This window comes from Xiphophorus hellerii, chromosome 18, assembly GCF_003331165.1.
Source record: "Xiphophorus hellerii strain 12219 chromosome 18, Xiphophorus_hellerii-4.1, whole genome shotgun sequence".
Taxonomy (NCBI): Eukaryota; Metazoa; Chordata; class Actinopteri; order Cyprinodontiformes; family Poeciliidae; genus Xiphophorus; species Xiphophorus hellerii.
The window spans coordinates 21,834,685-21,850,839 of record NC_045689.1 but is presented as its reverse complement, the minus strand read 5'-3'; the positions used below and the strand labels follow the sequence as shown (position 1 = coordinate 21,850,839).

At 38.2% G+C, this 16,155-nt stretch overlaps 1 protein-coding gene across 1 annotated transcript; it reads left to right on the top strand.

Annotated features, from left to right (window-relative positions):
- Nucleotides 1-9,544: 9,544 nt before the first annotated feature.
- Nucleotides 9,545-13,133, top strand: rnf26 (ring finger protein 26). Its single transcript, XM_032546092.1, has 2 exons — nucleotides 9,545-9,605; nucleotides 9,699-13,133. Exon 2 carries the CDS (start codon nucleotides 10,071-10,073, stop codon nucleotides 11,406-11,408), a length of 1,338 nt encoding a protein of 445 aa, XP_032401983.1. The 5' UTR covers nucleotides 9,545-9,605; nucleotides 9,699-10,070; the 3' UTR covers nucleotides 11,409-13,133.
- The last annotated feature ends 3,022 nt before the right edge of the window (nucleotides 13,134-16,155 follow it).

Below are 16,155 nucleotides of genomic sequence, written 5' to 3'. Positions count from 1 at the left end.
GGCCAAGTCAAAGTCCAGATCTAATGTTGATGTAACCAAGGCCACCTGACAAACCTGTCCTTTTATTACTGTGTATGTAAATATCTGGTTTCAACGGTCGATGATCCACTTCTCAGTTTATTGGTTGTAACCATCAAACGTCTATATGAAATGTTATTTTGTTTCAGGGTTCACCAAACCCTGCAAGCCGACATGTTTCTCATAGTTTCTGGAAGAGAAAAGTTCCCAGAGCATCATTGGTTCAACACTGTACTGAACAGTGGTGCGTTTTGACATTTTCCTCTTTTTTATTCATGTGAAACACATCTGGAATATTTATTGTCTGAAAACTCACATTTTTACATCTTTTAATGAGTTACAACAACATTTAATTTCCCTTTAGGATTAATAAAATATTTTTGAATCTGAATTTTACTCCACAAGTTTTCATTCTCACACAACCAGTAAGCACATGGACGTCGATTGCTTTATGAATTTTACCGTATTTATGCGGTAAAGTTCTGGCAAACACAGCTGCTGGTATTTTACCATAAATTAGAGACTTTTTTCTTTTTTTACAGTGCAGAGAATTAAATCAAGAAAGTATAACTTCTAGTTCATATCCAGTAGCAGAATCAAATTTAAAGACGACATTTTACTTCTATCACAAACTTTCTGACCGATTAATGCAAACATATTTTGTCTTCTAAAATACAATTTTAACTAAAACACACATTTTTGTTTGAAAACCCAAAATAATATTTTTTCATATAAAGATAATAGTACATCATAACACAGTGTATGAATGTTACCACTGAACGGAAGCAATTAAAAACATTTCAGATAACTTAATCACTGTCAGATCAACATTTGTTTTTGGTGGACATAATCACCAACTGAACACACCTGAGGAACGATCTGGGTTGGACACAGACCAGCGTTTGACAGCATGATGGGATCTGAAGTGAACTGCTCTATGTGGAAACAGATAAAAGACTGATCGAGGTGTTTTATACGCTGATCTCTGTGACCTTCACTGCTGACAGAAACGTTGCTGAGTCTGCGATCTGTAAAGCTAGCCAAGATGGCCGCCCCTGACTTCAGGTCAGAGTCGCATCAGAAAGACACATACTGGACAAAGGTCTCCACAGTCAACAACCTGCAGCCTGCTGTTGAGTTATACCTCAGTTTAACACATTAACCTTTATCACTTTTTATATTTCACTTCTTATTACTCTTTTTCTGTACACTTCTCTCCACTGAACTACTTCTGCATACTTTGTGCTATTTCAAACTTTTACCACGTCGTGCCCATCCATGACATCACAGCTGCATCTTTTGGTATGTTATGGTTTATGAAATATTCAGCTATTTGTGATCATCTTAGGCCCCATTGAAATCAATGAAACATCCCATAATTTCTGAAAAATTCAGCTGAAAACTTTGCGCTCTTTCACAGCTTACTACTTCTACCTAACTTCAAATGTCATTCAAACTTTAAAATGTAGTCATGCCCGTCAAATACTTCTGTTTATTTAATCTTTTTTATATCTTTAACAAATTTCATAAAATCCCTCTGAAGCTCCCCAATCAAAAAAAACAAAACAATCCTAATTCCAAACCTTCTTTCCAGGTTATGTTTGTTATTACACATTGATTTGAAAAAGCTGCTCTCAGACTAATATTAATTAAATATAACCATGGCTGCACAAACAACCTGAGGGGATGATTTTGAGACAACAGTCATGATCAGGACATCATGTCAAACTTTAGGATTATAATTTTTGTCATAAATCGTTATTAGCTTTCCTATCTATTTATTTATTTATTTATTTACTTTATATAATTGGTTTGATTCTAAATATGGAAGTTGTGAGTGTTAGTGAACTTCCTCCACTTATTGTCCATCTAGACCAAATGTGTCAAACTCAAGGCCCATGGGCCAAATCTGGCCCGCCGTAGCTTTTTCTGTGGCCCTCTGGAATCTAAATTACGTCAATGAGTTCTTCCATTTTTTTCACAAATCTGCAAAATTCACACCAAATCTACAAATCTCCACCTTTGTTTCAGATTTTACTGCAACGTTTGGTCAAAAATTGGTCAAAAACATTGAGTTTAAGTGACAGCTGCCTCATCTTTATAACATCAAGTTACAGTCCGTAATTGATACGAGTAATAAGTCACTTTTAACATCACACATTAGCGCGAATATTGCAAAAATTCCTAACAAACATCTCTAAACTGGCACCACAAAATTTGTAATTTTGATTACAAAAACAAAATCCTGGAGGAACAACTATTTATTGATATTTTAAAAGTTTAATTGGTTTTATCAATATATCACCGGCCCTTTAAGGACATTCAGGTATTTGATGTGACTCAAAATGAAAATGAGTTCGACACTCCTGACCTAGACTCTCAGATATTTTGGATTTTAACCCGTCTTGGTGACATAAAAGAGATCGTTGTAGAAGTCCTCAAAATGTTTTCACAGTCCTTAATTTTTTTAATTTAACCATTAACTTCAAGGCAATTTACTATGATTGTATTGATTTGCGATGAAGAATGAAAGCAAAAACTGTCATCGCAAAAATGTGAATAATGCGTAAAGATTTCATATTTCTTTCCGGTCGTCTTAAAAAGTGAAACTCCTGTGGAATCATTACACATAGAGTGAAATGTTACAAGCGTTTGTTTATTGATAATTCGGATGACTTTGATGAGACACTGAATTTTAGTTTTTATGATCAATAAAAATGCCAAAAACAAATAAATAAAACTTGAAATATTTAAATGTAATGAATCACTATACAATTACCATTTCACTTTTAGAGATGACTGGCAAGAAATATAGCACTTTTACAAAATATTCTAATCTTTTGTGACGCACTACCAAATAATGAAATCTCTGTATTTTAGCTAAAAGTAAAACTCCTATTTTCAGTAAACTGATATATGTCAGTACGGCTTGTTTCTATCCATTTTAATTAGTATAGCGTACAGATTCATGTAATGTAAAATGCAAAATGCATTGTTAGAAAATTTGATTATTACATATCATCAAAAAAAGGTTACTTCATTCAAACAAAAAGGAAAACATATTTCCAGAGAACAGAAATTTCTTTCCAACAAAAATTGTTTCTTGCTGCTAAAAGAACCACACGTTAAAATACAGAGGGATGTAAACTACATTTCCTCCTTGGTAGGGAAAGTTATTATAGTTTGCAATTCACTGAGGAAAACTCACAGTTCCTAAAACAGCCACATTGTTCTGCCACCTAATCTGTAAACGACGATCGAGTCTTCAAAAAAGCAGCTCGGGAGTGGCTGAAGGAAACTTAGAGTAAATAATCAGGCATAAAGGGGGGATTTTTTTTTTTTTTCCACTTAAAATTCCACATGAGCAAATTTCAAGAATGTCCCCTTTTCAACTTTTTTAAATATGACATCCTGGACAGGACTGTTGGGAATACCCAAGGACCGTTGGGTTTGGGAATGAGGCAGAGGAAACAAGCACTGTCCACTCCCCCACAAAGTTCCCAAGGACTGCAGAGTCGTGAACCATTTACAGTGGCATTCATAAACCTACATACTCACAAGAGGGAAAACATTCATATGCTTTCCAGACAAATATCTAGTTTGTGTTAATAATTAAATTAACAAATTCAAGGTGTAATTTATGAACACTGTTCATGTTTAGGTTTAACTCTGGGAACTTTTGTGCATAACTGTGAATTATTTGGGATTAAACACTTGGTCTATTCACTTTTTTTAACCAATGCATTTCATTGTTAAAAACAAGCCAAAAGCACAAAACGTGAACAAGGAAACATTGAGCCTGGTTGGGTTCAGAGTTTGGTCCTTTAGGAACTACATTTTTCCACCATGTCCAATAACATACAGTTCTCTAAAGAGGGAGGAACCAAGAAAAGACGTGGAGAAAAACACTGGCAAATCTAACTTTTGTGGTTCATGGTGAACCTCCGGCTCTATTTGTTAGACCATATGAAAGATTTGCAGCGTAATCCATCGTAGACATAAACAGAGTTATTAAACCATCAAATAAAGGCAAGATTAAATTCTTAAAAGTCAAGTTCTATCTTACCTTTTTATTGACTGCTGAAGATAAATAATCAAGCTGAACAGTATTTGTTTCGAAACATTAACCTAATCACATGACCCTGCATATCTAAGCATTTTTATTTTGTATTAGAGAATACCAATAGCTGTGTTGCTGTTGTATTAAAATCAGTCTTTATGGTACAATTACACTCTGAGTCTGGTGAAGAACCAGATAGTTTAATACTCACAGTTTTGTGAGTATAAAACTAAGATTTTGCATGTTATACTTGTTGGAAAATGAAATAAGAGTGGTCCCAGAGCCAATCCCTGGAGCTGCATTAAAGTACCCAGAAGAATTATTTGTGCTTTCATAAACAGAGTGCCGTTCACTTGAAGGAACATTATCAAACCAGCTGACATTAACAGAAACCTCAACTTTTTGTCTTAGCATAGGTATGAGCAACTGAGTCAAAAACCTTTCTTTTTGTAATCAGATTGAAAACTTGAAAAGAATGAATTAGAATAACAAAAACAAAATCTAGATCATTGTTTGTAATGGTTTTTTGTTAGTACTGTTACAGGGCTAATGTCAAAAATAAAATGTTTAAATTAACACTTGTCTCTGCTCCTGACCCTTGCCCTTCTGAAACTTCAGCTCCTTATTTCAGTGTCCCGACCACTCATCGGAGAATGACGATAAATCTTGTTTATCCTACCGGAGTTCACAGTGCTGTGCTCATAGGCTAAGGAAAGACTAAAGGAAGGAAAGGGAGGAAAAGAAGTCATTCTTTCCAAGCCACTCAGCCCAGACCCAAGAGCAACTTGTTTTGGGGGTCCTCCGCCTGCCGAGGATGAGAGACGGCTATTGTACGAGTCGCTCCAGTAGACGTGGGGGCTTTGAGAGGGCACCAGTTGATTGAGGGAGCTGGAGGGAGGAGTGGGAGAGAAATCTGAATTTCTGCTAAACTCCGTCACAACAGCGGGGAGTGGGACAAAGAGACACTGTGATAACCGCAGTGGCAGAGAATTTGGCATTGCCTCTCCATGGTGATTACATGTTGTAATGGCATTAATCACAATAAATTAACCCACTGATATGTTTCTCCCATGTGTCATTCTGAGTATAGTTTGGTATTAAACAGAACATAAAATGACAACATACAAGATGAAATACTTTAGCTTGGAAAAAGACTAGATAAATGTGAAGTGATCAGCATGTTGGAGAGTCAAGACCAATCAAACACTTTCCATGGATTAAGTTTTGTTTCTTCTAATAGTTCAGATGTAAATCAATAAGAGTAACTCCAGGACCGATCTCTGTGGAACACCTTTGTCTACATTAAAGCTGCAGTATGTAACTTTTTGAAAACAGTTTTCTTTTTTACATATGTGTTAAAACTGTCACTATATCGTGACCGTATGGTATGAGACTGATCACCTCTGAAAAAATCAATTTCCTCCGTCTTCTCCCAGACTGGTTACCATGGCCACCGATGACAGCTGATAAATGGTTTTCCAGCAACAGTAAGTTGTTTCTCCCCCATTAGCACACTGAACCGGGAATACACGGGCATGATTGACAGCGCTAAGACCTTTCTCCTGGCTGTGTTTGGTTGTTTTTGGTCAAGAGCCAAATTTTTCTTCAGACGCCAATAATACCTCAGGAAGGAGGTGAAGGAGACCAGTTCTTTCACACATTAACTAATTTTTTCATAAACGTTACATACTGCAGCATTACGAATATAACAGGAATATAGCATTACAAACAACACAATAAAAACGTAATTATTTTTTATAGCCTGAAACCTGTACCTGTACCTAATAATTATTTTTCAGTTCAGAAAAACTGAAAACTGTTTACAATGAAAATAAACAACATTGTCATTGGTTCTAATAAGAGGCCATGTTGGCTTTTGTTTCAAGAATAAGAAACTTATAAAGACATTAGAGGTTTGTGAGTGACAACAAGACACTTCAAACAGATGTTTTTAATGAAATAATTAATCTGCTGCTGCTTTACAGATGCTGCGTTATGCGTCATTGAGCAGGAAGCTGCTGCTGCTGCCTGCAAACTGTTGAACATCCTGCAGATGCACAAACAAAGCCCCGAGAAGGCAGGAATGTCACACTGCGGGACCCCCGACATTCTTAGTCCTCCCCTCGGTATCTCTCTGAAGTTAAGGAAGCCATCACTGCTTCCTTCACTTCACCTTCTACTCTCTGTCTTCTTTCAGTCACTGCTTCTGAGTGCGCAGTAGAGATGGAGAAATTTGAGAGGAATTCAGGGTCGTCCTCTGGGTCTGGACCGGTCTGCACTCTGCTGATTTCTACCGAGTGGAGTTTGTGTGTTTTTTTTCCCAGAGTCGGCCAAAATCCGCTCGCACTGGATCTGAACTAGATGTAAGTTTATGTGAAACTGGTGTACTGATCAGCAGCCAAAAACATCATCACATCCCAAAATAAACTGCAACATCTGGGAACAGAAGATCAGCCTAATGCGATGGCAAAAGCCACAGATTTTTCAAACTATGGAGAAAGCGGCCTGTGCGAGAACTGCTTCATAAAACTGTGTAACCAGTAAAGAAGCTTGTTCTGATTATATGTATGTATTGGTTTGACCACAGTCTGCAGAAATGTGCCGTGTATTACAAAAATATTGATACCATTACGTTATAAAGGTTTATGTTACATCCCTACGTTCATTGTATTTTATTTGGATTTTATGTGCACATCTCCCTGAGCATAATTTCTCAATGGTGAAATAAAGTGGTGGCAGCATCATGATGTGGTAATACTTTTCCTTAGCAGGGACAGAGAAGTGTTGCAGTGTTGATGAGGAAATGGATGGAATTAAATGCTGGAAAAACTTTTAAATTCATCAAAAAAAAAAACAAAAAAAAACTTGAGACTTGTGTGATCTTCCAAAGAGCATTTCTACATTTTGCTCTTTCAGGATTCAAACACACACCACACTTTTCAGATTGTAAATAAACTTTAAAACCATGCATGATTATTATTTTTCTTAGGGGTGACACAAACACACACCTGCACATGTATTATGTTTTTTTTTTTACTTCACAATTATCCATTAGTATGTGATGATATATATTACTTAGTATCCTAATGAAATATATTGAAGTTTTGTAACATGACCAAATGTGATAAACATCAGTACTTATATGTCCATATATTTGATGTTATCTTTAGTCATTTTGATTACTGCATTAGTCTGATCACAGGTCTGCTTAAGAAGTCAATCCTCCAGCTGCAGCTGATCCAGAATGCTGCTGCTCACATTCTCACTAAAACTATTAGCATGTAGCACATAACACCAGTTCTAAAGTCATCCCTTTGGATCCCTGTATGTCAGAGAATAGACTTTAAAATATTTTTCTTAGTTTATAAATTACTGAACGGATTAACTCTGAAATACACTGAAGACTTGTTTTTACTGTATCAACCTCCCAGACCGCTGAGGTCTTCTGGATCAAGTCTAATGTAATGTCTGTTGCTAGTTTGCTGTCGTCAACATAATTGGTTACATTTTTAACATGTAAAGCACTTTGACCTGTTGTTGCTGAGATGGACTGCACAAATAAACGTTACTTGACTTACTGCCAGCTGGACTGTTACTATAACTGATACAGTGCAGCTTTGAGTCACTTGCAGGAAGCTGAGAAGCAGACAAAGAGGAGGATGCTCTCCTCTGTGAGTGGAAGTGTCTCAGAGGGTATCAAAGTCCAAATGCAGTAAATTACTCATCCAAATATCCTTGGCTTTGTCCAACTATCTCCTTTTCATCCTTGGCTGGTTTTCACGCAATGTTTTTTTTAAAAGTTTTCGACACAAAATGAACGCCTTTAAATGGCCGAGGTGCGGATTCAAAACAAGAACAATTTTTGCTTTCTTCTTCAATTGATCGAACTGTCTTTTAATGTTAGTCTTCATCAAGAATTTAAAGTTTAACACCACAAATTCGGTTTAAGACAACACGCCTTTGAACTCCTCATCGTTTTAGAGAGGAAGGGTTTGGTTGAGCAGAAAACAAACAGAGGAAGTTGACCGCTGGCCTGCTGGCTGACCATAATGACAGACACCATAAAAGGAGCAGGTCTTAAAGCTCTTAGCGAGAGACAAAAAAAAAATGTATCCACACCTTTTATAGCTTCATGCACTCCTCCTATGCATCCCCATTGGCACTATTAGGAATTTAAAACAATTGCTGTTTGTCATCCATGCAAAGGTCCAGAACGGAATTTCCCATGATGGTATCGGTTTCCCGCTGTAAGAAAGAAGCTCAATGCTGAGGCTTGGACAAGGAAGGAAGTACAGATCAAATTGTTCTGGATTGTAAAGCTTTTTCTGTTGCATTGTCGCAAGAGTTGCTGATGTAATGGGACAATATATTCATGTTCTTCTTAGTCATAGAATCAATGTGAACTCAAGTCATTATCTCACAAAGCTCCACAAGTTTATTCCTCTAGCGTTCTTTAGTAAGTTTGATTAATAAAAATATCAGTGGTAGAATTATGTAGTTAGATGAAATTAGCTGTCATTTATGGGACATTACTGGCAGTTTTATCATTTAAAATATATAATAAAGTTGCATTGTTTACGGTTATTGTTTTCCACAATGGTTTTTCTAAAGCGTTTTAATGTAAAGGTAATTTTTACAAAGCGTAAAGTGTGTCCCGTAAACTTTACACAATGAGTCACAATTCCCTTTACAAAGTGTAAAGTTTACAATGACAAAATGTAAACTTTTTTCAATGTCAGTTTGTAACAATTTGAGTCACAAATTGTTCCATTTTTCCTATGTAATTGAAAGCCTACTGTATTTTATATCAATTTGAATCTTAGACATCTGCATGTCTGCATGGAAGGCCTACTCACCTTTAATATTATCACAATATTTTATATTTTTATTAAAACGTAATATATACTAATGATTATTATTTTATTAAAAGTGCAATATATTGTATTTCTGACAAGATGTTGCAATCGTCCTTCAGGCTCTTTCCATTCAGATGCAGATGGTGAAGAATTTAGTTTTTCTAATCAGTTTTAAATGGCTTTGACTAACAGATAGATGTAAATTTATTATATAAAAAGTTGCTTTGTCCAATTGGACAAAAAGTATAGCAACTGTTCTCGGTCTACGTACCTGAACACTATTACACCTAGATTAAATAGGTGTCAGGCAGCTTTTTACTCCCTCTTGTGCTGACAAAATGCAATAACACCAGCAGCTTAAAATGGCTCTAATTCTATTGTGTTTCTCTTAACTTCTGTTTCATGTTAGTTACCATCCAGTCGCTGTTGGTTTTGTCTCATCATTACAACTACTAAAGTGAAAACAATTCATCAGAATAATGTGAAGGAAATGTTAAGGAATTGTTTTCTTCTTCGTCGTCTTCTTCTTTTTCAGGAAAACCCAGTTTCAAACGCAGTAAAATACAGAAGAATCGATTCTTTTTACTGAGCTGAGCCAAATGGTGTAGATCCCGGAAGAGAGTCGAAATTCCCATGCCCAGAAGCGAGGTCAGCTGACGTGACCAAAACAAGTATGGCGGTGTTGATAACGACTATAAACGCCTTAAATATTGCTGTGGGGTTTATTTTCTGATTCTATCTGGTTTTATTCAACCTGTTTCCAGGTTCTACATATTCCGGGACCTTACCGTTCAACCGAGAGAGCCTTTCTGGATCGCATTAGGACCACAAAGCTAAAGCGAAACCAGGAAAACAAACGGAAGTGCCAACGGTTTGAAACCAAACATCCGCTTCTGTAAACGCGTGTGTTTGTAATGATATCGCGTCCTTTCAGCCAGCAGAAGACTTTGATAACACGCAAAAAAACACGGATTTTTGTTTCATGAAGTGAAATGGTGTACTGTAGTACCGGGGCAGACGACGCTAACACAGAAGTAAAGTACCGTACAAGATGTAACGTTGATGTTACTGAGATTCAGCCAGAATGCACATGGAGACCACCTCTGAACTCGGACAGGTAACCGGTTAAATTCACCATGGGGCTGGTGAACGTTGTGATATCCACTGTGGGGAGATGCCTGGATGTTGCCGGGTTACTGTTGGACCTGAACTTTCTGATCGTACACACCGTGGTGAAGACTCTCCTGGCGATCGTCGCCTTCATCACCAACCTCCCCACCCTGATCACTAACCTTCTGCTGCAGATGGGGAACCTCCTCCTGCTGTCCGCCATGCACATGGCAGAAACGACATCAAGCCTGGCCCACGGGGCAGTCACCCTGTTGGGCAGCGCACTATTGGCCCTGGAGGGGCTCCTGGAGAGTCTGAAGATGGTGGGCTACCTGTCCATGCACGTCCTGCTGCGGGGGAAGGAGCACCTGTGCAGGGGTTTGGTGTCAGTCTTGGAGGGCTGTGGCATCGCTGTCAGCCTGGTGGTTTACTTCACAAACACGGTGGTGAACTTTGCCCTCATCGCCACCCAGAACATCTACTCGGCAGCTGTGGGTGTGTGGCAGACGGTGTCCAGTCCACTGCAGAAGGCGCTGGAGCTCACCCTGACCTTCTTCACCTTCCTGTACAGCAGTCTGGTCGGGACGTCGGCATTTCTGTGGTCTCCTTGTAAACTGCTTCTGGATTTTATTGCCTCCCTCGTCCACATGTTCATCTCCATCTTCATCCTGAACATCTACGGCCTCCTGCTTACCATCACCATTGCTCTGATGACCACCGCCTACTTGAACCCCAGACTGAGCCGACAAGCAGCTGTGCACATTTTGGTGTACGTGAACTCCTTCCGTGCTCTGCGGAGACTTTATGGGACTCTGTGGCTGCGCTTCACGGTCCTGTGGAGCACGCCACGTTCTCTACGCAGAAACATGCAGCACCTACAGAGGAGGTTTCGACATCTCTACCTGCGGGAGAGGATGTTTTGGCAGCAGCTGTCTGTTCTGCGCCTGGTGATGCGGACATTGCTCCAAATCGACAATTCCAACAGAGGGAGAGGAGACGGCGACACCGGGGAGGAGCAGCGGGACCCACCAGATGGAAGAGCGGGAGACGGAGCTCACCAGGAACTGCAGGATTTGCCTTCATCGAGTTCCGATGGATCACTAAGGACATCGCCATCTTCATCTTTAGGCAAAGACGGCAAACTTCTGCCTGCCGAAAGTCTGCTTACTCTGTTAAAAGAGCAGGAGGAGAGAAAAAAGTGTGTTATTTGTCAGGACTGCACCAAGACAGTGGTGCTGCTGCCGTGCAGACACCTCTGCTTGTGTAGGGACTGCACCAACATCCTTCTGAGGCAGCCCATTTACCAGCAGAACTGTCCTCTGTGCCGTCAGATGATCCTCAACACCATGGACGTTTATCTCTGAGGGGGAGAAAAGGGAATCCATGCAGCAATGAGCCCCAACCGCCTTAAAGTATTCACGACCATACAGAGCAGTTTAAAATTTTCTTTTTCCTTGAAGACCAACAATAACACCACTTTTGCAAGTTTTGTGGTTTTCTTCAGTCACTGAAGTTATAAATAAGCTTTATTTTTAAAGATACCCCACAAAGTTTTTGAACAAAACTTAATAAAACACATGTTCATTGTAAGTTTTGCTTCAGTTGAGGTTTGTGCAAGGTGTTCAAATTTTCCCCAAAATATTTCATAAACTATATACTACAAAAACTGTATATGTTGTCTTTATATATACTTCTCTTTACATAGGATTGTTTATGGAGTTCTCACACTAATTCAATAGTTCTTTCAGGCTCTTCTTCCAAAACTACAACTGTTTTGCTTCACCATCAAGGAGAGGCCTTTTTTTTACCCTACTGTGGGATAAGTGCTTTCAATCTGACGAACTTTTTCATTTTACTTCAACTAAAGTGCTATAAATGTGACATTTTACATATGATCTACTACATGCACAAGCAATCAAAGGTCTGTAAAAGGGTTGAGATGCAGCTCCATCTTCTGATTTGCTCACTAAATTACAACAAGCAAAATAAAATTAAGCTGCCTAGAGCTTTTTGTATGTGCATTAAAGCAGCTTGGCATTGTGGGAAATAGCTATGGAAATTTCATGCAATCAATATTACCAACACATCACTGGATATTTGTTTTTCTCATTTTTTTTGTTACCAAGACCTCTTTTTAGTAAAATCTTTCACTCTTGCATCGCTGTGTCTCAGGTGTTTGTAGAAATTGTATTCAGTTGAAGTTAAAAACTGTTTATGTTTTAAAATGTCAGGCCATCGACGTGCCAAGCTGTGAGAAACTGCTTTACTGTGTACGGCCTGCAACTGCAGCCTTCGACATTTTTATTTGTGTTGCATTTTTCTACCGTCTGTTTATCCTCAGACTTTATTCCCTGTTGTTCTATCTATTGTTGGGGCTTTTCCCCAGTCTTCCTTTTGAGGTGTATTATTGCAGTCACCAAATAATCCATAAATGGTTTCTGCTTTCTCCTAATAATGTGATAAAGCAGATTTATGATGTTTAAAAAAAAAAAAAAAAAGGACCGTAAACCAATAAGGCTTAACTGTTTAACTTGCTTTTGGTGCTCTAAAATGGTGAATAATCCTGAAATGTTCATATTGATCTGTTTAAAGTTTACAGGAGGTTATTTTTGACTCCAGACGTTGCAGTGTTATTGATTGTGGGTGTGGTGGGATCAGGCCTGAAACATGGCCAGTTTGCTTTTTTCAAAGCTTTTTTTTCCTCTTAGTCTTGCTTTGCAAAGAGAAAAATTGACTTCACAGTAATAGCTGCATAACGCATCAGCCTGATTTCTCCCTTCTTCTTCTTTTTAAAAGGTCTGAAAGTTTGTAGTTAATGAAAATGTTGTCATCCTAAGCTGCTCCTCTCAGGTATTTCCTAAACACCAATGGCATTCCTTGTTAAAGTGAATTGAAAACAGCTCACTCGACTGTTATCTGTTGCTTCAGATAACAGTCTGAAGCAACAGTCTGTTATCTGAAGTATTTAGCTGTATGAACCGTGTGAGATGATGTGATTGGAAAATGTGAATGTAATGTGGGATTTTTTATAACATGATGGCTGCCGTGTAATTGGCAACTTCATAATAAAACAAGAAACAGTGAATGAACTGTATTTTATCCTTTCTTATGAGCCTAAAAGAAATGCTTACAGCTCCACATCGGACAGAAAAGTAAAGGATTTCAACAAATGATTAACCTATTGCTGCTTTTAGACTATCTGTCCTTTTCAGCAAATTAACCAATCAAATTTACTTGTATAGCGCATTTGTTGAAACATTACATTTTGCCAAGTGCAGTCATTACACATCGACATGTTGGTTAGTGTTTCATTGATTATGGTACAAAAGCAACTCTAAACAGCTGGGTTTCTACACTGGATGTAAAGGAGCTCAATGTTTCAGCTGTTTTACAATTTTCCCAAAGTTTGTTCCAGATTTGTGGTGCATAGAAGCTGAATGCTGCTTCCCCATGTTTGGTTCTGGGGATGCAAAGCAGACCAGAACCAGAAGACCTGAGATGTCCAGAAGGTTGATGCAACAACAAATAGCTTTAAGGGATACTTAGTGTTTAGCTCCCTCCTGCTCACCCTACTGTGTCCTCAGTCCAGAAGATGTGCTGCCTTACAAAGTTAATCTCTATACCTCTTAGACTTTTTGTCACATAACAACCACAAACTGTAATATATTTTAATGGGATCTCACGCCATGGACTAATAGAAATGTGCATATAACTGGTGTGGAAGGAAAGGAATACATACAGTTTTTTGCAAATAAATCTTTTTGAAGACGGATGTGCCATCGTATTTAACTCCCTGATTAGCCCAATGCTAAAGAGGGGTAGCTGTGAAAGCTTTGCACAACAGAGACTAACCTTGTCTATTCTTAGGCCATACATGTGAAGTAGCAAAGGAAAAGGATGCAAGGTTATCAGAGTAGAGGGGCTGAATCCACACTTTTCAGATATTTAGTTGTTCAAAGCTATTTAAAAACAATAGTTTCCCCCTTTTTCACAATTACGAGCTACTTTGTGTTGGTTTATCACATTCTGCAGAATCTCCTCTACCCTGAACACATTCAAAGGGAGGCTTCCTGATCGGATACCCAGAACACCTCAGTGGTTTGTTTATTCCTTCTCATGCTGGGGCTAAGAGGCTAATGTGAGCGTAATAAAAGATAAGCTTCAATGTGGGCAACACCCGAGCAGCATTTCAATCTACTCAGTGGCTGATTATGGGTCATTAATACTAACTGTGCAGAAACTTACCAGTTAATTAGTAATGCAGTTACAGCAGCTGAAAGACTCACTCCACAACTGAATGTGCAAAAAAGATGCTGCAGGTCAATGGTGCAGTAAATTAAAGAATAATTAATATTTCCATGTACTGATGTTGCTCTGAGTCCACTTTGTCAAAAAGAAATAGTGTTAATTTCATCCAATGCTACATTAAAAAAAGGTATTTTTGCTCATTTAAAAGCCAAAAAAAAAAAAAACAAGCCATGTTTCGTCCGGTTAGGTCTAAAGCGTCTCACACCTCTCTTAAAGTTGCAGAATAAGACGGAGAACTTTCTGGTAAAACCTTCCAGCATTTAGTCAGAATCACAATAATTCTCGAGCGAAAGAAACAGCATTATATAGAAATGATCCTCTCTGTGACCTCGCCGTTTCTTAAACATCTTGATTCAAGGACCACACAGCTTTTTTTTTTCTTTTTTTTTCAAAGATTTTTACAGCTTGGATGCAGCGAGAAGTATTTCTGCAGACAAATGAGATCACAGAATCCTTTTACTTGTGAACACATCTGATACTGAGGACAGAGAAACACTTGAGTCCATAGATAGCTCAGCTTTCATGTCTCCCGTCTGCAGAGATAATGGGAATCCTCCGTGCAAGAATGTGAATATGGAACCGCAGGAAGACAGTCGGAGGAGGAAGAGGGGAGGCACTGATGGTCATTTTTTATAGACATGACAATTCATCAAAGCTTTGTGGTTTTTATGCATTCTGGTTCCCTTCAGACGCATCCTTAACACCATGAAATGAATGAGACTGCTGAAGAATCCAATTATTGACGGAGAAGATTTAGCAGATTGGGATGTTTGTATGTAAATCCTAGTGGTGTGATTCTTTTTACTGCTGTCCAATCATTCATCAGTCCTTTTAGTAGTCTCTCTCTCTCTCTCTCTCTCAGCAGACACTTCGTTAGCGATCAAAAGCAGCAGACTGGCTTTAGTCCGGCCTCAGCAGCGTTAACAGGAAAGAGGAAGTTTAGTGTTAGAACAGCAGGAAGCAGCAAATAACTAAAGAGAGCTTTATACTTCAGGGATTCAACCTCTCCCCTTTGACCTCAGGGTTTCTGGCTGGGAACTGTGTGGGAAATCTTTATCGCATTCATCAGGATGTGTGTGTTTTTTTTTTCTTTTCTTAATGTTTATGAGTTCTTTCTGTTTATCACTTACATACTTTCCTTTAATCTGAAACAAACTTCCAGAAAACTGCAAAGATGCTGAAAAACTGAGCTTGTTTAAATCAAGGCTGTTTAGAGTTGCCTTTGATTAGCAGCAGCTGGAACTTTGATCAACTTATTTGATGTGTATTTGGATAACGATGATGGCATTTGGCAAAATGTAATTTTTATTGCTTGTTACATTATTTGTTTCTGTATTTTTATGGTACAAAACATTTTGAACATCCTTGTTGCTGAAACATATTATATGAAAAAACTTGACTTGATTTGCATCCTGAGTTAACTTCATCAAAACCAGTTTAACTCAGAGTATATGCTGACTTCCAGTTCTTCTACAATATCCCATCCAATTAGGAATATATCTGAATTTGGAGAAAATATTCCTGTGAATTATGTAAAATGATATATCCCCTCATTCATTATGGCCATAGTTGCCATTAATTCAATACATTTTAAAAACAAGTAGTTGTTTTTAAAATGTAGGTTTCACTTTGTTGTGAATTTTCATTAGTCACCACGCAGTCAAAATTATACATGCAGCCTCAGTCAAACACATTATCGTCCCCAATGTGCATTAATATTTAGTTAAATATTCCCTAGAAAGCTGCATTGACAGGAAACATTTTTTGCTGACATCAACAACCTTCTGGCAAAAAAAAACAACA